Below are 25,536 nucleotides of genomic sequence, written 5' to 3'. Positions count from 1 at the left end.
TGCATTGTGTATTGTGTGTTTTTAAGGAAAACTCATCCCTAAATGGTACAACAAAAAGAGATGTATGCCGATTATTATAAACTATGATTGTGTTGGGTTGCTAGTTGATCATGGTCATCTTGGGATAAATCTAGCTCAAAATTGATACCAAATGTCTGAAACATTATGGTGGATGACATAGTTTGATCACTTCTTAAGGGAGCGAACCTTGAGGTTCTTGGTCCTATTATCGCTTCTTCAAAGGAGCTTTACCCAAAGATAGGGTAGTTTATTATCTTTTTCATAAATTTATCACCTGGGGTGGGTGGCTCTTATTCCCAAGTGTTACATTCTTCCTCTATTCACATTTATGTTTAGTTGGCTCATTTCATTCCAAAGCTCCTCACTGGAGGTGGACCTAAAGGAGTTTTACCTTCTTAACATGGACGTGCTCTATTGAGTCTTGGTCATTTGTTTGGGACCAAAGGTTGGGTGGGTTTGAGGAAGTGTGATTGGATACACTATTAGTCGATTGGATTATCATTTCCAACAAATAGCCCACATTGACGAGTTTGCATCAAGGGTTTCACTCTGGTGAAATGTTCTCTAGTGGTTCCTAAAGCAGGTCCAAATTTGATTTCAGACACACCTACTCAAGCTACCATTTAAAAAAAAATAGTTTGAAGATCTTTTGATTTTTTTTTTCTAGTTTCATGTATCTAGAGGTTCACACCGTGTCTAGGCTCATGCTGTGGATTTACATGTTCAGGCTCATGTTCATAGGCTTGCATCTCAAGGTTCATGTTTGTAGGCTCACATCTATTTTGTATAAACTAAGATCACATACTTTCTTTTTTTGAAATAGGCCTACTTGGAGTACAAAATTCTATACAATAGGCCTGTGACAAGGTTGGTATATAATTATTGGGTAATAATTATACTTTAATGATCCTTACAAGTCTTTAAGATAGTAATAATATTAGGTATACCTGATTAGTATAATATTAGGTATACCAACCTCTAGACTCGTGTCTAGTCAGGCTACTTGTATTGACTCATGTCTCTAGATGCATAGCTAACTTGTCTAGACTCAAGGCTCATGTCTAGTTAACTCATGTCTAACTTATGTCTCTAGACGCACAGCTCATGTGTCGAGACTCTAGGCTCACATGTGTTGACTCACGTCTTTAACTCACATCTTCTTTTACGAGAAGGTAAGCTCACCTGTGTTGATTCACGTGGTTAATTCATGTCTATTGACTCGTATCTCCAAACACATGGCTCACGTATCTAGACTCACGGCTCAGGGCTCCAAGCTCACGACTCACATCTTCAGGCTCATGTATATTGACTTATGTCTTTTTTACGAGACTATGGACTCACGTCTCCCACTCGAGAGCTTATTTAACTTGTTTTTTGAGATTTTTTAAAGTTGATGAGAGTGACAAAGAATTTTAATCTTAATTAATTATAGTTATACAAGTAATTAAATATTTTTTGTTAGTTTTGCATGCTACTAAGCTATTGATTGAAATAATGCATGAATAAAAATTAACTATCTCACTCTAATCCACACTTGGTGGAGCTTAGTGCTTATGTTTTTGGATCCTTATCACAATTGATAAGCTATTCCTTGCCTTAATGCAATAAGACCAAAGCCTTATGAGCTTAAAAATTATGTAAAACACTAAGAAACCAACGCTTTTCCCTTCCAAGATATGAAAATAGAATGCCATAAGACAAACTTTAAAATAAAATAAAAAACAATAAAACTAATATATCCAAGGCTCCAAAACCATATCATTTCTGAAGTGTGACCTCCTAATCAACATCGGATAATATTAGGTGATCTTAATAGCTTAGAATGGATAGATGAATAGAGTTAAGCCCTAGGCTAGTCCTGAACAGTGGTGTCAAATATGTTCAAGTCAAGAGCTTACCTTAGCTGTACCAAGGTATGTGTCGTTGAGCCTTACTTTCGAGCTGTAAATGTAACTTCTCGATGTGGGTGCACTAGCTTGTCCTTTGTGTCCTCGATGTGGGTGCACTAGCTTGTCCTTTGTGTCCTTACTTCATTGAGTCACACAGAAATGCTCCTTATCAATGGAAAGAAGGAAGAGCTATCTTCACCTAGATGGAGGTAAATAGAGATGGTCCTGAAGTCACGATGGTTCTCTGTCACAAAAGGTAGGGAAAGAAGAAGCTAATGAAAGAGAAAAAACTATAAGCAAACTGTATTCATCTAGCATACATGAATCCAATAGCATTCAAGAAAGCAAGAAAAGAGAAGATAAGAACTCATAAGTATATTCTATTACAAAGGAATGATTATATATTACGAATGACTTATATACAAGTGACTAATTTTCACACTAAGGTGGTGAAACTTAAAAATGGTCCAACCTCTATTATTAGTATTAAGCAAGTACGTAGACGAAGTTTGTAAGACTTTTCCTATTTAATATTAAGCACGATTTGCATGTTTCAACACCTTATATTTCTTTAAAGTATGTAAATCTATCTTGAGCCTTTTTTGTTTTACTGAAGCTAGTGCAATGGCTTAGAACTAGTGTTGAAAATAATTCTGATCCTCCTTGTTCTTATCTTCACGTTCCATTTCTGAAAATGATGCTCTCCTTCCTCTTTTGCAAGCCCTTTAGCTACCTCTAGTTTTGCATCCATGTACTTCCAATTGCCAAATGCCGATGTTAAAAAAAACTTTAGTACAAACATGATTTTTGTTGATCATATGACTTGAGGTAATTTAAATTGATCCGTTTCAAGTTGTTTGGAACAAATACTTAACTTTCTTAGCTCAAATTAAATCTCATTGTTACTCTTTTTTTTTCACCTTACATGTGTTTTTTAACTTTTTTTTTCTTTGGCCCCCTTTAAAGGGAGAGAAGAGACAAAGAGATTTTCATGGTTGGCCCCATGCTAGTAGCTACACTGAAACATGAAAAGAGCATTTGAATAGTTAGATGATAACCAACTTGATTCACTTGCATTCTTCATACAGTGTCATGTACATAGTGAGAATCTTCACATATGTTTCTTTTACAAGGGGAGAGGACGAGAGTGTGTACATGTGGAGTATCCTCCAACAAAAGGAGAGTGACCTTTTCACACTGTTTCATGGAAGATGTCCGGGCAATGTACATGATGAGGAGGAGGAGGCTCTTATAGCACACAGAAAAGGTGCTACTATACATTTAAGGACCGGGGAGGGGACAAAGAAGGAATGAAGATGAATATGTAATTTCTTCAACATAATAATAAGGTAGTAGTAGCCTTATCACTATATTTCCAAAGGTGGCGTGCTTCCTCTTCACTGTTAGCTAATGAGGAGCACTCGGCTTCGTTGCAATCCACGAAATACTTTCCAGATACTCCTTTCACATTAGGATGAGCAGCAACATAGCACACAGTGGCGGCACCCTACACAACAGCAATGCACACTATTAAAATTAAGTGATATTTCTAAGATTCTCTACCAATTCCAATTCCAAAAATCAATAATAATAATAATAATAATAATAATAATAATAATAATAGCAGCACCGCCACCTTTACGTGCTAACCTGAGGGATTGTCTTCATGAAGACGGATGCAACTCGCAGGATCACATCTGTACACACATGTTCAATATCCACCTGCTATTAGTGTGTGTGTGTGTGTGTGTGTGTGTGTGTGTCTCATTAACTTATAATAATGTATACTTGATCCATCCCTAATTACAAGACATATTTTTCCTCACTAATCTGCAACAAATGCTTGATTATTTGCATAATTCCATGCCATCATTATAATAATGTATAATTGATCCATCCCTAATTACAAGACATATTTTTCCTCACTAATCTGCATCAAATGCTTGATTATTTGCATAATTGCATGCCATCATTATAATAATGTATAATTGATCCATCCCTAATCACAAGACATATTTTTCCTCACTAATCTGCAACAAATGCTTGATTATTTGCATAATTGCATGCCATCATATAGAGATTATCTCTTGCCTGTCACTAATCCCCCACGATCACGAATAATGTTCGTCTTCACAATTCCTGGGTGGATCGAATTGGCCGTCACATACGCTCTAGCCTCCTGTGCAATTAATTATAATGTGGATTTTCATACACTTTTCTTTTTTATTCTTAAAAAAACTATTAATTTAGATCTTTCTAACATGTTTCTCTCCTAATAGAAATAATAAAAAACTTTTTCAGTCCACCTTTTAAAAAAGTAAAAAACTTCCTTCTTTTCTTTCTGTTTGTTTGCTAAATTCCCAATTACAAACCTTTAGCCTTCTTGCAAGCTCCTTGGAGTGAAGGATATTGGCAAGCTTTGATTGTGCATAATTGATGGACTCCACATAACTGCAATTAAAAAAAAAGCATATAACCACATCAACTTAGGGCATAGAATTTAACATTCCCTTTAACATACCAAAGATTTTTAAGTTGTTTGTGGGCACATAATCATGACGAGCATCACTTTGCTAGACAAGCCAACTTTTCCCTTGATGCACCTTCTTGGTGACCACCTTAACCCTACTTTTCATTGACAATTGATTTTCTAGGTGGGGGTTCCACTTTTGAAACATCTTTGATGGCCTTAAAGGGATGTTCTAACACACTCTTGAGACATTGTTTATAGAATTGACATTAAAGGAGACTATGATGAATGTAATGTACCCAACATTCTTGATTTCAATCTCATTATATATGAAGCTTCAATTGCATATATATTGAATAAAGTAAAACCATCATTTCAAGCAACATGATCATCATGCTCTTAATCACGAGGAGTTGCTAGTAAGGAGTTATCACGCTCTTAAAAGGTAAGATACACAAGTTGTACTTCAAGTCAAACATATGCATAAAAAGTTCCTTTAGATTCTAATAATGTGTATTAACTAATTCTCAAAGAAAATGAACGGTAAGGTCAAATTTTGAGGAGTTCCAAGGAGAAACGTGGTAATTTGTGTTACTAAACATTTGCTTTTAGCTTAGATAATTGTTGTAGACTTGATTGGACTAAATCTTGAAGTGACTACATAAAGACTATATGTGCATCATTAAGATCTAATCAAGAAGATATTTCTTAATAAAGATGACAAAGCTTGAATATTCTTTACTCAACACGTGGTACGCAGTTAATAGTGGGAGTGTTGACAAACCTAACAAGAGTCCAAGCTAATGATTGTTGAAGGCTCCTCATATGCATAGCTACAAGGCCCATTCTATCATGCCAACTTGATGAATGATAAGCTAGATTTGAATTTGAAATGTCTATAGGAGGTCAACATGTACATCATTAATCTCTAGCAAGAAGATATTTTTTTTAATAGAGATAAAAAGGAGTTTGATTCTTTACTTGATACATTCTACCAAATATACTGATTAGTGGAGATAACTTCAATAAGTGCCCAATCTAATAATTCAAGCTCCTCATAGGCTTAGCTATAGCTCATGCTAATGTGGCAACTAGATGGATGGCAAGCTAGGTTTGCAAGCAATGTCTATAAAGGCTCATGCTAGCCATTAATACATGTGGCAATGGTGGACTACGATATGAATATGCACATTAAAGCATAAAGTGTGCCTTTTCCCATGAAATCAAGCAAACTAAGTTCTTAGAGGCATGTCTCAATGTCAAAAGAGTGTGGATGCACTTTTAAAGCATAGAGGAGGGCATTCCCTTAGAGTGGCTATCTTTGGCACCATGTGAATTCCCCTTGGTCAAAAAGGGGTTGGAGCTATGTGAAGTGCCTATAAGAGCTTTTTGCTTAGAAGGGGACATATTACAAGCAAGTAGGATGCACCATTCCCAACTTAAACTCTTTTGTTGTTGTTTGAATAATCTAGTGTTATTACACACTATCAAATAAAAGGCTTTGTCTTTTTCCATGTCTACGGTCTATCAATATATTCAAATGCCTTTCTTATCAATCAATATTAATAACTAGTCTAGAAATGGTCTAAAGTTCATTAAAAATTATTGTGAGGTGGTCAAAACCATGTGTGACTACAGGGTGACTCCTATAGTACTATTGAATTGTCCCATCAAAACACATGCATGTGTGGCTAGCTACTAGAAACTGTTGTAGTACTATTGATTTGTCCCATCGGACACATGCATTCTTATAAAGAGAGATGCATTATGCACACGCGTGTGCCCGCATGCGCAAATGCGTGCGCACACACATAATTACATAGGTGCCACAATTCTAACTTTGGACTTGCATTAGATCCAAGGGGTGATACCACTAGGGCTAGGGACTAGGGGCCAAGGCCCATTGCCTATCAAACTGACATGCATGTAACATTGAGTCGATCAATGTTTTTTTCTAGTTCTCATATTAGAGAGAGCAAAAAGATGGTTGAGATTTGCTTTCTTGGATGATGTGAGATGACTTTTGTTTTGAAGTATATTGCACAAGTGCTTTTTGCTTTTGGATTTTTATACAAAATGTAAGTATACACGTGTCATTAAAAAAACAGTCCTTTAGTGTAATTCTAATGGCTCAAATTGAGAAAAAATGGTTATAATTTTACCTTAGCTTTCAATTTAAAGATTTAAAATTTTGAAAATTTAGTTATAAAACGGACTAATGTATGCATTTTGTTTTCAATAAAAACTGGTTGGGGTTGGAGGTGAACCTTTTTTTCCCACTGGTTAGGAAAAAAAAGTTTATTTGTGACACTAAACTACACCACCGAGAGATTCAAAAAAAAAATTAAAATATAATAAAATCCACTTACCTTTGCTTGTCGTTGAGTTTGTCGAAAGCTATGCCTTTGCTGCACACCCACGTGTGCAGACAAGATGCCACGTTGACAATCCTGCCCTGCACGCCGCCCTCCTTTGCACTCCTCACCATCCTCTCCAGCAATAGATTTGTGAGCAAAAAGTGCCCTGCACAATAATCACACTCATCATTACTCCTAATCTGGCCCCTTAATCGTGCCTAATTTGGATTAATTTATTGCCATTCGACTCACCCAGATGATTCGTGGCGAAGCTCATCTCGAACCCATCCTCCGATTTTCTGAATGTCTTGCAGAAAACGCCTGCATTATTGCTGCATTGGAGAGAATCATGCATGATGATGTGATTAGAAGAGGCTTAACCTTAATTGCAGCAGGAAGGTGATAATCAAAAACTAGTTTAAGGTGTTGATAACTCGATTAAGGTGCTGATTAATGCGAAATTAAGGGGATCATACCACCATAATTAACTCACATTAGTATGTTCAAGGGGAGATTGAGGCTTAAAAATTGTTGAACAAATGAGCGAACTGATGAGAGTGAGCTGAGATCCATCTTCAAAACAATGATTTTGGCATCCGGGGTTTCTTGTTGGATTGAGATTTTGAGGGCTTGAGCTGCTTTGAGGTTCCTTGCAGGGATTATAACACACGCTCCTCTCTTAGCAAGCACTCTTGCCGTCTCAGCTCCAATGCCAGAGGTAGCCCCTGCATTAATCAACCACTAAACCACCATTAATCTCATATCAACCAATTAGCCATGCACTAAACTACCATTAATCTCTACTCACAATCTATTAGCTTCAATCTACTATCCAGCAATGCCTCTAATTATCAAAGAACACTGATTACTAAGCTTGTTAAAAAGAAGATGAAAGTCTTTGCTAATTAGATTCTTGAGCTGGAAGCTGGCAAGCTTCTTCTTAAGGAAGATTAATAAGCTTATTAAACAAGGTTAAAATGCTAAAGCTTAGTGTAATTAAGCAACACCTGTGACAATGGCAGTGAGATTAGATAGAGAGAGGCCAAAGGTAACATCTTCTGCAGTAGAGCGTGAGCCAAAGCCACTCATGCCTGATGCACCGGTGAGGTAATCAATGAGCAAGCCCATGGTGATTAAGGCACTCCAGGTGTGGTAAGGCTAAGCTGCGACTGCTAATCAAAGGCTAAGACTAGATTAGATGCGATAAGCAAGGGGATTGGTGGAGTTATATAATATGATACAGGTGCGCTCTCTGAGAGTACTAGGCTTTTAACTGCAGTTTTACTTGTAGCGAGCTGCTTCTGTTCAGGCTCATGCCTTGTCTCAAGACAATACAAGGATTCCTTTGTTCCCTTGTCTGCCAATGCTTTACTCCTCTCCCACATGGACTGCCCTTTTTATGCCTGCTCGCACTCACAAATTAATCACAATGCTAATTCACCCAACAACCCTCTTTAATCGAAGTCAATTGGGTCATTAATTAATTAATTTGGTTATTAATTCAACACCCACCCGGCAAAGTGGACACCTAGTTTATGGTTAAACCATAATCAAAGTAATCAATCCTATTGGCTTTTTTTATTTAAAGAAAAGAGGGTGAAATAAGTAAGCGGTGTGGGTCTTTTCTAATTATATAATTACTCGAGCTTAATGCTAAGTCGGATGGTGGGCCTTCCCAACATGATTAATCAAGCTTATTGCTAAGCATGCTCAACCAAAAGTGCCAAGTGGTTATGGTGGACTATGTGTGGATTAAGCGAGGCATAAATGAGGAAACTCAAAATTAAATTAAAAAAGGTACACCATTTGATGCTAATGGGTCATGATGATCAAGCAAGATTGTCCTATTAATAATAATCATCGTAAGCAAGATTAGTGCTAAGCACGGTGATTTGACCATGATTATTTACAAGGAATTCACACGATTCCCAAAAGCCACGTTTGGACCCGTTGGGTGAGAAAAGGGTGAAGTTTTTTCCTCTGTTTTTTTTTAAATTAAAAAAAATTGCATGCCTAGGGAAATGGACCTTAGGAGATAGGTAGATTAGGGCCCTAATCAATCAATTATTATTGTGTGTGTCCGAATGCACATGTACCTACACGATGCAAGGAAATTGGAATCAAAAGATCACATAAAATCAAGAGTGTTTAAACTTTATAATAAAAACATCAAATCACATTAAATCAAAGGGGGGGTATATGATAAAAACCAAGTTTTGTGTTTTTTTAAGGGCAAAAGAATCAAAATGCACAAGTTATGCAATAAATCAAGGAGGCAAATTGTACATGAGACATCCTTTTTTGTTGGGGGGTGCTTCATTTAGGGGGGGTACACTAATCGAGAATAAAGCTTGGGAGTGTCGCCATTGTGGCTTATTGATTAAACCTTTCAATGGGAATCAAAACAATGGTCAAAACCATGGACGGCCATGGCTTCATATGTTGGCTCCATGTGTTTAATAAAATGCCCCCTTTCCCATGTGGCTTAGGTAGAGTGCCCATTCTCACCACCCCATATCTAGCACACCTTCTACCTTCAACATTTCGTAGTTCTCAAGGTCCCCATCTTTGCAGAACTATACATATACCCCTCCTTTGTGTTTTTCAAGGGAATCCCTTAGTAAATTTCAACACTCTGGCTTCCCTTTCAAGTCTAGATCTCACGATCTGGGTTCCTACGAGTTAAGAAGTCGACAATACTAGTGTTAGAAAAAAAAAATCCCACAACATCTTCCTAGTCCTAGAAAAACTCATCATTCCCAACCATTCAAAATAAGGAGAAGTCTTCACCTTGGGGTGGTTTTTCCTTCAAAAATATACACATCGGTAGGCTTCATCACTTAAAAAAAGAAAACCTTAACCGTATTTTTCAAGGCAAGTAAAGATTGCAAGCTGTTTTTTTTTTTCCAAATCGAGCCTTGAAAAATACACTAAATGATAGTTTTTTTTCCATGGTTGCATCTTCCATCTATCACTTGCCTTTACTAAGTGGACTTGAAGGCCTCCAAGATAACTTGGCACACCATTGTCAATTATATCACACAAAACCTTTCACTTTTCAAGTAAGCGTGTATTGGATTACATAAACAATCATTACTCCAACCTAACCCTTGCCAACGGATTCAAGGAAACCGCCAATCCAAAAAGGAACACGTGGTGGTGGTGAGATAATAATGGATTCAATTTAGAAGCAAAAATAAATTTAGTTGTAACTTTTTCATATTAAGACAAAATATGAGTTTATAACAAAAGAAAAAATGTGTATTAAACTTGGATCATGTTCCCATGGCATAAATAAAGGTTTACCTAAACTAGTTGTGTGTAAAATTCATGCACAAAATGTGTGCTAAACTTTTGTTAACCCATCATCCAAGCTTCTCTAAAACTAATGATATATATTATTGACAACCTCAAGTAGAATGAGGTGTCATTGAACCAAATGACCAAAAAAAAAGATTTTTGAACATTTTTTTTTTACAAATCCATTCAGTGAGGTCCTACTTACCAATCTAGCTTGGCTCTATTTTCCTATGATGTCGGTTCTTCTCGCCTCCCAACACGTGGACTTGAGGTTGCTCTCCCTAGGTATTGACTTCACACCCACCCTATCAACAAATCCTCTTATATTATTACCGAAAGTCACACCATAAACCATTTCTTCATTTTTGTTCTCTTTTCTTTACCCACCACCATAGCATTTCCAAAAGGGTTTGCAAATCAACCCAAAGTGCATGGCACATGGAGGAGCCAATACTATGCATCTTATGTTGTGTACTTTTGAAATGTTTGAAAGTTATAGCTTCATTTCAACATTACAAGAGCTTAATAACACATCTTCTTATTTTCTGAACCACCTAACAACCTCCATCATTGTCTTCTTCCACTTTCGAAGATTCACTTTTCCTTATTAAAGAGGCCCTTTTCATCAAGATCTCTTTAAAACAACTTCACTGTTTTCTAGTATCTTCTACCACACCACTGGACACCATCTCATGAGGATTTTTACATTGCTAGAAAATAGCATGGTGACTTTTCTAAGATGCTTAAAAGATCTTATGATCCATGGTGCTTTAAAAGATCAATTTCTAGTTTTAAAAATCAAAGGTTGCAAAGACTCAAAGATCCATAGTCCATCATTGTCAAAACATGGATCCAACTATAAAAGAACTATCATTTATAAATTAGTTAAATGTTTATAATTTTGATAACTTGTGATTCAGCACTCATTTTTTTTAAACACCAAAAGATCCCCTTACACTTTTCAAGCCTCCAACTAGACAGAAATCAATATCATTTATTACGTGTGAAAAGTTACAATTCCATAAACATCATCTGTTCTTTTAGTAAAAGAAGTGAAAAAATCAAATCTAGTTGAAATATTTTGGATTCTATGATTCTATATATACTAAGGAGATGCACCTAATTTAAAGATGATGTGCAACTGTAAGAAAAGATGGAAAATACCCCTTGATATAATGTGATGTAAATACAATCACTTTTTATGCTTGGACCTTCCAGGTTTGTCATATATTTTTGTTAAACATCAACATATTTAGAATAAATTCAACGGTAGTTTGAATAACATCAACATTTTCCATTTAATGACATAATATTAAGTTTGGTTTAGATTTATACCTTGTCTTTATTGAGACTAGTATGAACCCTGTGACTATGCCACGGAATCAATCCACATTTAAAAAGTGCACTCATAGATGACAAAGACAATTCATAGACCAAAAGCACCCAACATAAAGTTTGATATTTAGAAAAAATAGTACCTTTGTACGGATTGATAATGGGAGATCAAAAAATAATTTTGTAAAGAGAGGTTCAGTATTTCACGAGAAACTAGACTTGAACATCTTTCTTGTTACATTAAGAAAACCAATCTAAGAGTAAGGCTTTCCCTCTACGATACATGTATCTTATAGTCTCTAAGAGACTCTATGTTAGACAGTATAATAAACCCTTAAAGGGTCCTTAAAGGTGTATTACATACATGCCCTTTTGAGGGGCCTTAAAGGTGCATTACACATAGGTAACTTATGGAGGTTATGGGAATTATGTTTGGGAGCTCTCTCTCTCTCTCTCTCTCTCTCTCTCTCTCTCTCTCTCTCTCTCTCTCTCTCTCTCTCTCTCTCTCTCTCGGGATAGTTTCCTACGACGTTAAAAAGTTCTCTTCTCAATGTGTGTGTGGGTGTGTGTGTGAATAAGAAGAGGAAAATGGGCTAACCTTTCTATCACCCAAGTGTGGTAGATTGGTTAGCTCATTTCCCTCTTGAATCAAAGGTCTTGAGTTCAAATCTTGTCGGATAGATCAATTTGGTCTCTTGGGATAGTTTCCTACGACGTTAAAAAGTTCTCTTCTCTTCTCTTCTTCTTCTCTCTCTCTCTCTCTCTCTCACACACACACAAGGGAAACCCTAAAATTTGCAAGAGACTATGGCATGCTTTCTTGTCCCTACATGCATAAGAACATTTGAGAAGCACATGAGAGAGTAGGAACAAGGAAGCATGCCATAGTCTCTTACAAATTGTAGGGTTTCCCATATGTGTGTGTGTGTGTGTGTGTGTGTGAGAGAGAGAGAGAGAGAGAGAGAGAGAGAGTCTCTTACAAATTGTAGGGTCTCCCATGTGTCTGTGTGTGTGTGTGTGTGTGTGTGTGTGTGTGTGTGAGAGAGAGAGAGAGAGAGAGAGAGAGATTCTTCCTACTCTAGACTTCCTTTGGCCACCCCTCTAACTCCTCACCTATTCCTTTTCCATGTAAAGAAGTTAAATACATATCAATACACCTTTAAAAAATCCAATTAGTTTTTTACACCTACACCCCAACCTACAATTTTCTTTCATACTTTTAAAAAAAAACTTTAACATTAGTTTGGTAGCTCAACAAGACATAAATATGTCTTTTCATGGGTTTGCTAAAAATTTCATATCTTGTGAATGGGAACATTATTTTAGCATTTCTCTTCTAAGGCATGTCTTTATGAATGTGGAAACCTGAGAAACTTATTAAAATGATAAAAGTAAGTTACCTTAAATATAATTGATAAATCACTATAAGTAGAGGTATATCCAACATTATAATCCAAATAGGTTACAAATTTACAAAGTCAGTTCCTACATACAAGAAAAAAATGATCTCGACTCATTATAACATGCTAAATTCTTAAGATTCTATGATAACTCTTTTGAAAGTCTTTACTTACACTAAATCTCTAGTTAATTCAAACCATATTTCATAATCTAGTGCTAGGACTAGGTGTGAGGCAATGTTGATTAGTGGAAACACTAGTAAAAAACTATTCATGCCATAATACTTTGAGTAAATAAAGAATCTACCTTATATTTATGGGATGGAGTTTCAAAGTTGAAGAACCTAGGAAGCATAAAACCTCATACATCATTTATCAAATTTTGTATTGAAGATAATTGGTACATCGAAGAATACTTTGGCATACCTTGTGCTTAGATTCTTATGCTCATATTATACTTTGTAAGAGCCTTATAAGCTTAAGTGTTAAGTCTCTTAAGAGGCACTTCACATGTTAATGTGGGTGTGATCCCTCTACTATTGAAACAAAGCATGGTTGTAAGAATTAAGGGACTTTAGCTGTTTTGAAGAAATATTTTTATGTGGTCAAGTCACCTTTTGTGACAAGTTGAATTATGAATATAGAGCTTTAAATAGCCCAAGTGAGGTTGGTCCAAATCATTTCAAATACTTTTTATGTTTAAGTCCTCTAGGGGAGTCTAGAGAGCCTAATGAATATAGGGTCTAAATTGGCCCACAAGGCATATGTCTAGTTTTATAAAGAACCATAAGGCACTCATCATAAGAGTTTGTATATAAGTTCAAATGTTCACACAAATAAAGAGACTTGCTCATATAATGTTTTGTGTCTTATTAATTCTCTCTTTTTAACACTATCCTTTCTTGTCCTCTCTCTCTCTCTCTCTCTCTCTCTCTCTCTCTCTCTCTCTCTCCTTATGAATGCGTGCACACACACACATACATACATACATATATATGCACACACACACACACACACGTGTGTGTGTGCATATATATGTATGTATGTATGTCTATGTACACACACACACGCATATATATATATATATATATATATATATATACATACATACATATACGTATATATATGCATGCATATACATATATATATATATATATATATACATACATATGCATTTATACACACACACACACACACACACACACACACATATGCATACACACACCCACACACACACACACACACACGCTCTCTCTCTCTCTCTCTCTCTCTCTCTCTCTCTCTCTCTCTCTCTTAAAGATGCAGGGAGGAAGAGAGCTTGAGCTCAGGCAAGCACACACACTCACACAAACACTAGAAGAGAACACACAAGATGAGAGGCTGAAAATTTGTTCATCTTCTTCTCAACAAAAAATTTTTACCAAAAAAATAAGAGAAATACAACATAAGTACTAAAGTATTATATCCATGCGGTCCATAATGTGAACATGCGAAGTGAGTGAGCTGGCAAGATAAGTATGCCATAACTCAGTGGTGGACTAGTAGTTGTGTAGTCCAGCTGTAGAATCACTGGCGAAGATCTATTATGTCAGCATCTTACCAAACATGCTAGTGATATAAGTGGCGAAAACGGTTACCAGGCATATCATAAGTGTCAGCTCGTGTTGAGCTTGACATCTCAACACTCCCCCTCAAGCTCAACTCCATCTCTAGGACTCCAAGCATAGTCCAGAATCTGCAAAGCGTCTCTGCCCCCAAGGCTTTCGTGAAAATGCTAAGTACTTGCCTCTCCGTGCTAACATACATGAGATCAATGTCTCCTGCTAAGACCCTCTCACTAATGAAGTGATAATGGGCCTCTATATGTTTGGTCCGCATATGAAAAATTGGGTTCCTTGCCAATTGTATACTGCTAAGGTTGTCATAATAGATGACAACATGTATATTAACCTGCATCTCCAAATCACCAAAGTAGCTTCTTGTGCAACCAAGCTACCTCACATGCTACCATTGCAGCACCCCTATACTCTACCTCTGTACGTGACAAGGCAATGGATGGCTGCTTCTTGCTGCTCCATGTCACAGCACCACTCCCAAATCCACTAGTAGATCTTCTATCTGCTTCTATCTGTGATACTACCAGCCCAATTTGCATCGGTGTATCCAAACAACTATAACTTCGTACAAGCCTCATAAAAGAGACCATAATCTAATGTAGACTTCACATAGTGCAATGTGTGCCTCACACCATCCAAGTGCGGCTTCCGAGGAACTTGCATAAACTGACTCTCCAATCCAACTGTATAGTTTAAATCTGGCCTAGTGATCATCATGTAGATGAAGCTACCCACTATCTTCTTGTACATAGTGGGGTTCTCCAAAATCTCACCGGAGCTACTTGCCATTTGAATCTAATGGCATAGAAATTGACTTACAACAACTAGCCATACCATATTTGGACAGCATGTCCAATGCATACTGCCTTTGTGAGATAGTCATATGCCCTTGGGTGGCTGCCCTAATAAGCTCAATGCCAAGAAAGTATCTCAGCTCACCCAAATCCTTCATGTCAAATTTCTCCTTGAGGAGACATTTCACACTCTCAACTTCCTGTCCACTGTCACCCTCAACAATCAAGTCATCCACATAGATTGTGATGACCATAAGGCCCTTATCACTCTTTCGCACATAGAGTGAATGATCTCAGCATTTGCCACATGAAAGCCAATGGTGATAAGATATTATGCTATCTTATTATGCCATGTTCTCGGTGCCTAATTCAAGCCATATAAGGCTTTACACAACTTATATGCAAAATCAAGGTGACCCACATCTTCATAACTTGGTGGCTGATTCATATACACTTTTTCTTGCTTATATCCATGCAAGAACGCGTTCTTAACATCCATTTGATTTAAAACCCATTCTTTTGATGCAACCACCGCAATAACAGCTCTCATGGTTGTTATCTTGGCAATGGGACTGAACGTCTCCTCATAATTAATCCCATAAGTTTGAGCATAACCTTTGGCAATCAATCTTGCTTTATACTTGATAATACTTCCATTTGAGTTGTGCTTTATTTTGTACACCCACTTGCATCCAATAGCCTTCTTGTCCTCAAGCAATGGTACCAAGTCATTTTATTTGCATCCAATGTAGCCATTTCTTCATCCATGGCTTTCTCCCAATCTACATTCCCAATCTACATTCCCAATAGCTTCTTCAAGGCATGTGGGTTCAACATCTTGCAAAACTTTAGCCATATATGTATAATGATGAGCCACATAACCATTATATGTCAACATGCTATCAAATTTTCTAAATCTCCCTGACCTGCGTTGTCCATGATTACTACCTGGAATTTTTGCAGCTTCTCTTATCTTTCTTACACCAAGTGTTCTAATAGCTAGAATCCCAAGCAAGGCTCTGCTCCGAGCCACTATACTCTCCACCATTAACAAAAGAATTCCCTTTGTAGAAATGTCAGGCATACCAAGAAGCTCACTGACCTTCTCTTTGACGAACTACATTTTTAGGACTGGTATTCTTATGTAGCTTTCCACTCCATGGTCTATCAACAAGCCCAACACAAGAGGACTCTCTAGGTCCACTCAATATGTGACTGTGATTGTTTGCTGACTTGCATTCTGTGCAATCACATTTCCAGTTACATTAACCTTAATAGCATCTTTCTCAGCACAGCAGCATATTGGCTACTCATTTTATCAAACACAATATCTTTGCTTACCCTCAACTCACGTGTAGTAGGATTATAGCATCTATATCTCTTTTACTCAAGGGAATATCCAATAAACACACATTTTTCTACCTTTGGATCTAGCTTCATATGCAACTCATCTGACACATGCACACAGGCAATGCATCCAAAAACTTTCAAGTGAGACAAATCAAGTTTCTTACCACTGAATTTCTCCTCTAGCATTACATCATGTATGGATGTAGTGGGAGTCCTATTCATGAGATAAATTGCTGTAGAAACAACTTCAGCCTAATAGCTATGTAGCATATTCTTCTTTGTCACATTAATGCTCGTGCTATCTCTGCAATGTGCCTGTTTTTCCACTCAACAACTCCATTTTGCTGCGGAGTGTATCTACATGTAAACTGTCTCTAAATGCCATTCTTTTGCAAAAAAATCAGAGAACTCATTGGAGAAGTACTCTCCCCCTCCATTTGACCTTAGCCACTTCACATGTTTTCCTATTTGCTTTTCAGCCACCATCACTCTAAAATTCTGAAAATGAGTGAAAACTTCATTCTTTCCCTTGATGAAATACACCCACACTTTCCTCGCATGGTCATCAACAATGAATGTTACATAATACCTACAGCCACCCATAGATATAATTTTTAAAGGACCCCATACATTTGAATGCACAACATTTAGTACATTCCTGCTCACATTTCTATCATGTGGAAATACATGCTTTGCCTACTTTCCAACTTGACATGCTTCACATACTTTCTACATACCATCAACCTTAAAACTTAGGTAGCCCTATCACAATTTGTTTAGTCTACATAGACTTCAATCTTTGCACATTTACGTGCCCAATTCTCTTCTGCCAAATGTCTCTATTTGTAACAACTCCTAATCCTTGTGCAAACATTGCAGCTTTCACTTCAGACATACTTACATCTAGTGTAAACATTATGCCCACTCTATTGTCTTTTGCAACCAACCTGCACTTAGCTTTAAAGTCTTCAACATATAACAACCATCAGGGTTAAAGCGCACCTACAAACCGTGCTCAATCATCTAGCCAACAAAAACTAGATTCTTTGTTGTAATATTTAGAACGTTAAGTACATCTGCAAGATACTTTACACTGCTATCCTACATAAACAATGACACATTTCCAACATGGGCAATTGGATGAGTAGTATCATCCCCTATTTCAACAAAACCTAGCTTTTCAGGGGATTTTCGTATTCTTGAATCACTTGCCATGACTGGTCATATGGTTTGAACCACTCGCTATGACTGGTCATGTGGTTTGAAGCATATGAATCCACATACCATACATCATCATTGCATGCGGATACATCATTTTTCAACACAGCATTAAGCACATGCTGTATGACAAATAACCTTTCATTGTCCTCATTACTTCTGCTAGAGGACACATAGTTATTTTGCTGCACTTTTCCATTTCTCATGTCATTTTGCTTCTTATATCAATCCGCCTACACATGCCCAGGTTTTCCACAATAAAAATAACCTCATGTATCATTTTGCTGCCTTTGCTGATTTCCACGACCTCTTTGACTCCCCCTGCCTTTTTGAACTGACCTCTTCCACTTGTGTGTTACTGTTGTGATTCATGGGACTCTTACTGCTACTGCTGACCATAATTTTGATTACCTGTTCGGCCAACACCTTGGTCATGACCTCAACCTCTATCTTATCCTCTACTTGCACTTGTGTAGAAGGCATATTGCTCCAAACTGCCTTTTTTTTGTGAAGACTGGTCTTTACCCAAACTCTTTTCAATGATCAGCATTAACATCAAATCTGTAAAGTTGGGAATGTTCTCCCAAGTCTGAATGGACGTCTTAAATGCCTTGCATTGTGGCCTGAGACCACATAGACATACTTCCATCTTATCATCATCATCAACAGAAACACTAACAGATGCAAGGGATTCCACAATACCCTTGATCTTTAAGTCATAATTATTCACATACATGTTTTTCTTCTCCATAGTATGAAGCTCATTCTTTAACTGAATCTTTCGTGCCTTGGTGTTAGTTTGATTACCTGTTCGGCCAACACCTTGGCCACGACCTCAACCTCTATCTTATCCTCTACTTGCACTTGTGTAGAAGGCATATTGCTCCAAACTGCCTTTTTTTTGTGAAGACTGGTCTTTACCCAAACTCTTTTCAATGATCAGCATTAACATCAAATCTGTAAAGTTGGGAATGTTCTCCCAAGTCTGAATGGACGTCTTGAATGCCTTGCATTGTGGCCCGAGACCACATAGACATACTTCCATCTTATCATCATCATCAACAGAAACACTAACAGATGCAAGGGATTCCACAATACCCTTGATCTTTAAGTCATAATTATTCACATACATGTTTTTCTTCTCCATAGTATGAAGCTCATTCTTTAACTGAATCTTTCGTGCCTTGGTGTTAGTTTGATATAACTTCACCAAGGTGTCCCATGCCTCCTTGGGAGACTTGGCATATTGTATGTCCCCAATCATGGTATCCTGTATACTAATGGAAAGTAAATACATGACTTTCCTTGCTCCTTGATTCCAATCCTTGTATTCTTTTACATTTGCAACAATTGGATTAATTTAAGGTATCTCAAGTGCCTCCCCTCATGTTCACCTTCAATGTAGTTCAAGTAGACTTTTCCCATTAGAAAATTTGTCAATATAAACCTCCAAGCATGGAAGTTTTTCTTGTCAAGCTTCTCTACAACAATCTGGTTAATCCCATCATTTGACATCTTGTCTGTAACACAAACTCACAAAAAACAACACTCTTGTTTGACCTACACAAACTGTTTTATTCTCTGCAGTACTATACTGCACCCAAATTGTTACAATCAGTGATCTCAATTTGTATACATACACCCAATAGCACCTGTAGTAGTAAGACCTCTTTGCAGCAGTACACACAGTATTTGCACAACCAAATTCCCTTCCTATAGCTCTAAACCAGTGTACGTGAACACCTGTTAACTTAAAAATAGAGATTAAGACGTGCCCGAAACACATTTTTTGCCTCAAAAGTTTGTCCAAAGAATGTCTAAAGGATGAAATAGTTGCCCTGCAGCTTTGCTCCCATGAAGACAGCTCCTCAATCAAAGTTCATTACTGGTGCCTCCCGAAGAGCTCCCAACAAGGGTGTAGTAGCTAACATAAAGGGGGAAGAGTAGGTGAAGCTCTTACCCTTATACTGCTTCATATGCTTCTCTTGCTTGCTGCTTAGCTTCTAAGCATGAACTAGGCTCTGATACCATGAAAAGATGTAGGGAGGAAGAGATATTAAGCTCTTGCAAGCACACACTCATACAAACCCTAGAAGAGAACACATAAGATGAGAGGCTAAAAATATGTTCTTCTTCTTCTCAACAAAAGGGTTCTACCAAAAAGATAAGATAAATACAACATAAGTACTATATAAATGCGGTCCATAATGTGAACATGCTAAGTGAGTGAGCTAGCAAGATAATTATGCCATTACTCAGTGAGATAGTGTAGTCCAGCTGTTGAATCACTAACAAAGATCTATCGTCGTGTCATCAGTGAGATAGTGTAGTCCAGCTGTTGAATCACTAACAAAGATCTATCATCGTGTCAGCATCCTACCAAACACGCCAATGATATAAGTGGTGGTGAAAAATTAGGATCTATAACATATAAGTCACGCATATCATGCAAAGAATGAATGTCAAGCACTGAAATGTTAGAAATAGAAGATCGTCGACTAAGTGCATTCGCCACTACATTCTCTTTACTAGGTTGATATTGGATGAGGATGAAAGCTCTGTATAAAAGATGCCCATTTAATATGGCGGTCTAAGATAAGAGGTTGATTAAGAAGATATCTAATACTTTGTTGGTCGATCTTAATCAAAAACTCAGAATCCATAAGATAAGAGGTTGATTAAGAAGATATCTAATACTTTGTTGGTCGGTCTTAATCAAAAACTCAGAATCCATAAGATAATGTTTCCACATGCGTAAGGCATGGACAATGGCTAATAACTCCTGGTCATATGTACTATACAAAAGTTCAGAAGGTGTCAATTTCTACTCTCATAAGCCAAAGGATGTCCATCCTGCATCAAAATGTTACACACTAATGTGCACATAAAATATCAATGCCATTGCCGATCATAAATAATCGCCATGTGCCATGCGTTAATAAATTTCTGTCGAAGCAAACCTAGTGGATCCATGCATATCTTGCACACTAACGCTGCCACCACTGATCCGCACTAACATTCACAATATAAGCTAAAAATATGTGACAAGTTAGAGGTGATCAACCTTGCTTGCACATAAAATAAATATCAATCAAATAAATCCATAAATGCCAAATAATTCGAATAATTCCAACAATAACAAATGTACAAATATCATGGCTATGTATAGTGATGCTCAAAAGGATGCAATAGAATAAATGTGTACTATAGCTAGAACACGTCTTGCTTAATGTTGCGAGAGTATGGTGGAGGAAGCACAACATGCATTAGAGGAAGCTAACAACAATTTTCATAGGGATGAGGGAGCATTGGTATCTTTAGAATAAGTCATAGACATCCACCAAGAGAGAATGTCAGCCATATTCAAGCCACAACTATCCACAAAAGACACAATATCCTTGGAGGCTGGTAAGCTTATGGAAATGCTATAATTTCTTTGTCCACCAAACAACACTGAGGAGTTATCCAAGAAAGTATAGGCTGCAAAGGTAAACCCTACACCTTGTCATCACTATTAGCTACATTGCTAGAGTAGTAATTAATGCCACATCAACATTTGCTTGATTGTTCTCACCTAGCATTTGCTTGATTGTTCTCACCTAGCATATCATATGTGAAGCTCCTAGGTAGACTAGCAAAGTTCTATATATCACTTACCTCTTATTTATTACACACTTTCGATAGAGCTTTTATATAAGCTCTAATGATTAACTTTTCCCAAATGCAACCATGCTATTATAGATCTATGGTGCTGGATATATATAGCACATGTTATATTGCTCTTTAATTTTTTATTGTTATATGGAACATTTGAGGGCAATATAGCACCTGATATATAGTGCTATGTAGCAATGATGAGTACTATGTATATACTCTTGCTACAAGACCCTATACCAATAGTGATATGTAGTAGCAACAATGGTTAGTACTATATATATACTCTTATTATACAAGGCCCTATACCAGTAGCGATTGCTAATGCTATAGTGATTTATAATTTCAATGATTACTACATACAAATAGTGATCGCCATAGAGTACTTGCTATATTTGACTATATAGCAACAAGTGTCTCTCTATCTCGCACTTTATCTTGTGCTATGTAGATTTGGTAGTCATTTATATTCTTTATATCATAGTCTATTCTGCTCTACACCAACCATGTATGCTATATAGGACTTCCTATGGTGCTTCATATAAATAGTGTTTACTATATAGCAGTTGTTACAGTGGTATATAACATTTCCATAGAGCTATATTCTTTATAGTACTACTAGACAACTATGTACGACTCCCAGATGTAAAGCATGATATATCTAAGTGTTTAAAAGGCATACATGTATCAATGCCATGTAACATACAACATATAGATCCATAGCAGTGTGTCTGCTACTATATAGCACTTCCTATGGTGCTTCATATAAATAGTGTCTACTATATAGCGGTTGTTACAATGGTATATAGCATTTCCATAGAGATACATTCTTTACATCACTGCTAGATAGCTATGTAGGACTCCCAGTTATAAAGCATGGCATACCTAAGTGTTTAAAAGGTATACATAAAGAAATGCTATGTTACATATATAACATATAGCTCTAGCTCTGCTATATAGCACTGCTATATAGCTGTGCTAAATATCACAACTATATAGCAGTGCTGTATATCATTGTTATATAGTAGTGACATGATCCATGCTTTATCTACATTCTGGTGCATTTTTATGTTTTTTTATAGAGATATAAAGAGAATAAACATTTTTTAAGATTTTAAGAATGTGTTTAGATTTATTATTTTAGAGAATAGTGCATTACAAATTTTCCTTTTTTTGTGATAGAGCTTCTTCTTCTCTTTAGGTCATTTCTTCTTCTACTTTCAAATTTGCATCTCCAAACAGTTTGTATTTCCCTCCTGTTCTATTGCACTTGTTCACTACAAAGCTAGAGAATGAAGAGTGATTTAATTTTTTGGTGCCATTTTCTTGGAGCCAACAAACCATTTCCCTCTTCATTAATCTTGCTATCAGAAAGGAAAGAAGCAACAAAGAGCCAACACAGAGCCAACACAAAGAAGCAACAGAGAACAAAAATGGAGGTTAGCAATGTTTTGATGTTGGTTATGTTCAATTGTGTTCTATAAGCTACGTTTTCCTGTTGGTTATGTGTGTTACTATTCATAATAAATAATAAAGTTAATAGTAAGATATGTTTAATGTTGGTTAATAATAATAATATGTGCATTACTGTTGGTTAATAATAATAATTTGGTATTAAGTTACACATATGTGTTAATAATCATGAAATTTTGTGTAAGTTTTCTTATAGGCATTGATTGTACTCGTAACTCAATGGAGATAGTGATGTATCTACATAATTCTAGTTTTTTGATATTTTAGGAAGCAAGAATCTCTAAGAAGAGAAGTTTACGCTTCTAGCTAGATAAAGAGTATGCCCCATTGTATAAGAGAATCGAGGTTTCAATGATGAATCCATCGGTGATGCAATTACATAGAATAACAGGGAAAAAACATATAGATCTTTGGGTTGATGGGTCTATATATCCACTTGATCCTATTACACAACAATCTCCCCAATTCTCATGACTAACATCATTTTTAAAGTATGTTTGTAAGGGTAATGTAGGGTTATACTTGGAGACTTGCAACCTAAGCCCATGTTTCTACACAACAGATCATGAAACTTAATAGATCATTGTTGGCAAAACAAGAAGATAACAATGTTTTTAGCAATAAGAAGATGAAGACAATGCTAGAGAAGACTATCACTTATGGGCCCACAACGACACAGGAGGTACGTGAATGCCAAAGGTCTTATATACCTATACACATGTTGGCAAAGACTAGTGGACAATACAGGTGAAGGATCTATGCACAACGTAATAACATGCAAAAGATGTTTAGCAATCTAGAAAATGAAGTGAATCAAGAAATTGAAAAGGTACTCACTAAAGATATGGTGAAGTTCGCGCTTCAATGCCCAAAGTTTAAGTCAGTTTGGTGATGAAGTTATCATACAATGCTTACAAGAGATAAATGATTCCTTCACATCAAATGATATGCAGGGAATATGTGATAAGGTAGAAATAAGTTCTCAGTATTATGGCATGATATACAAACATTTAGATACAAGGTTTAAAAAAGGGTTGCAAAAGAAAAGGGTATTGCCTCTTCCTAAACCATTTCATGTGGTGCAAGAACGACAATCATCAAACAGTAAGGTGGAACAATTAATAGTGGTGATGAGCCAATGCACTTATGTCACAGACATGTATGCAAGTATGGGTCAAAGGAAGTGCCGTTTGTCTTGCACACAAATAACAATTTTGTATTAGATGTATGCGAGTTACAATCTCTAATGGTAAAATTTTACAGTATATCTGTTGTGTAGAATGTGGAGGCAAGCTAAAATTTGTTTTAAAGCTTGATGAAAGTGAGGTTATCAAAGGTCAGAAGTTAGAACGTGTTAGTCTAACTCTCATAAATAGAGCACTGGATCCTAACATCGTCTGTTACATCTTTGAGCTTGACCTTGAAACTCCCATGAGTACTTGGTCTCATTAAAATCCAATTTAACTTACTGACAAAACTTAAACCTATGATCATTACTCACAAGTATTTTATGCCACTTAAAATCAAGATAGTTATCTGTGGTGTCACGAGAAGATTATAAGCAACAAATAAAGATTAAAATAACACTAAATAAACAATAACTTACTGCTTTGATTTGCACAATCTTGTTGCTCACAACCTTGCTCCTGTGAAAATAAACAATAAGACAAAACAAGGACAAACCTATCTTACATCAAGATAAAACATAGACAAACCCTAAACATATGATCATTACTCATAAGAACTTGATGCCACTTCAGATCAGGATAGCTATTTGTGGCACAAATAAGAAGAGAAAGTTCATGTGAGAAAACGTACATAACTCATAGAGGTTTTGTCCAAATGAGATGAAATTTTATGAGGAGAGAGCTATGGTGGAGAACAACATACCTGTAAAATTTTGTGAAGAAAGAACTAGAGTTGCAAAAGATATGGCAAAATTGAATTTTGCTAAAAAATAAGTGGGGGAAATGAAAAGATAATGAAATGAAAAAGGAGGGAAAGTAAAAAGTTAAACATTAAAAAAGGAAAAAAATGAAATTTGGTTTTCAAACTACTTCTTAGTATCATCATTGCTAGAAATAAAAGAAATGCTACCTAATTCCATGGCTGGACATTTGGTATCATCGTTATCGACCTCTACCACTATGGACTCCCCCATAAGCTTGAGGGAGTTATACCAAGCCTTTTGATTGGTCATGTGGTGTCAAGATGCTCCATTGTCAATAAACCCCGGATACTAAGGAATGTTCTGTTTTTTCACATATCTCTTTTGCCATTAAAAACTCCAATTCTACTTCAATTTTAATCCCAGATGCCTTCTTTAAAGGCTTCAAAGTGCCATTCTTCTCATCTACTACTTCTTTCAATCGATATGATTTAACCACATGACCAAGCTTGTTAACAGTAGAAACACTTACCTTTGATTTTTTCTTCTTTTTAGAAGCATTGAGGTTATTGAATCCCTTCACCTTACCTTTTGTTACAATATGAGAATCTGTCTTTATGAAGGGTAAAATTTTGGCCAATGTAATTTGAGCACCTAGGTGTACACAAATTATTACCTTAGTCAATTAGACCTTTGTTTATATGGGGTTTACTTAAGGGTCCTTCTTGCCCATTATCAGCCATGTGTCCCTTACCTTATTTTAGAATTGTA

The 25,536-nt window shown here is 36.5% G+C and overlaps 1 protein-coding gene across 1 annotated transcript; it reads right to left on the bottom strand.

Annotated features, from left to right (window-relative positions):
* Window positions 1-2,961: 2,961 nt before the first annotated feature.
* LOC147627042 (short-chain dehydrogenase TIC 32 B, chloroplastic-like) lies at window positions 2,962-8,236 on the bottom strand. The gene is made up of 8 exons (XM_086815625.1): window positions 7,745-8,236; window positions 7,231-7,462; window positions 6,990-7,069; window positions 6,750-6,903; window positions 4,283-4,361; window positions 4,002-4,089; window positions 3,561-3,607; window positions 2,962-3,417 (listed from the first exon to the last, which is right to left on the bottom strand). Exons 1-8 carry the CDS (start codon window positions 7,863-7,865, stop codon window positions 3,244-3,246), a joined length of 975 nt encoding a protein of 324 aa, XP_086671751.1. The 5' UTR covers window positions 7,866-8,236; the 3' UTR covers window positions 2,962-3,243.
* Window positions 8,237-25,536: the final 17,300 nt, after the last annotated feature.

The sequence above is a fragment of the Cibotium barometz genome, chromosome 21 (genome assembly GCF_041138505.1).
Source record: "Cibotium barometz isolate CiBa-2024 chromosome 21, ASM4113850v1, whole genome shotgun sequence".
Taxonomy (NCBI): Eukaryota; Viridiplantae; Streptophyta; class Polypodiopsida; order Cyatheales; family Cibotiaceae; genus Cibotium; species Cibotium barometz.
Note: the sequence above shows the minus strand (reverse complement) of the source record. Positions and strands in the feature narration are given on the sequence as shown.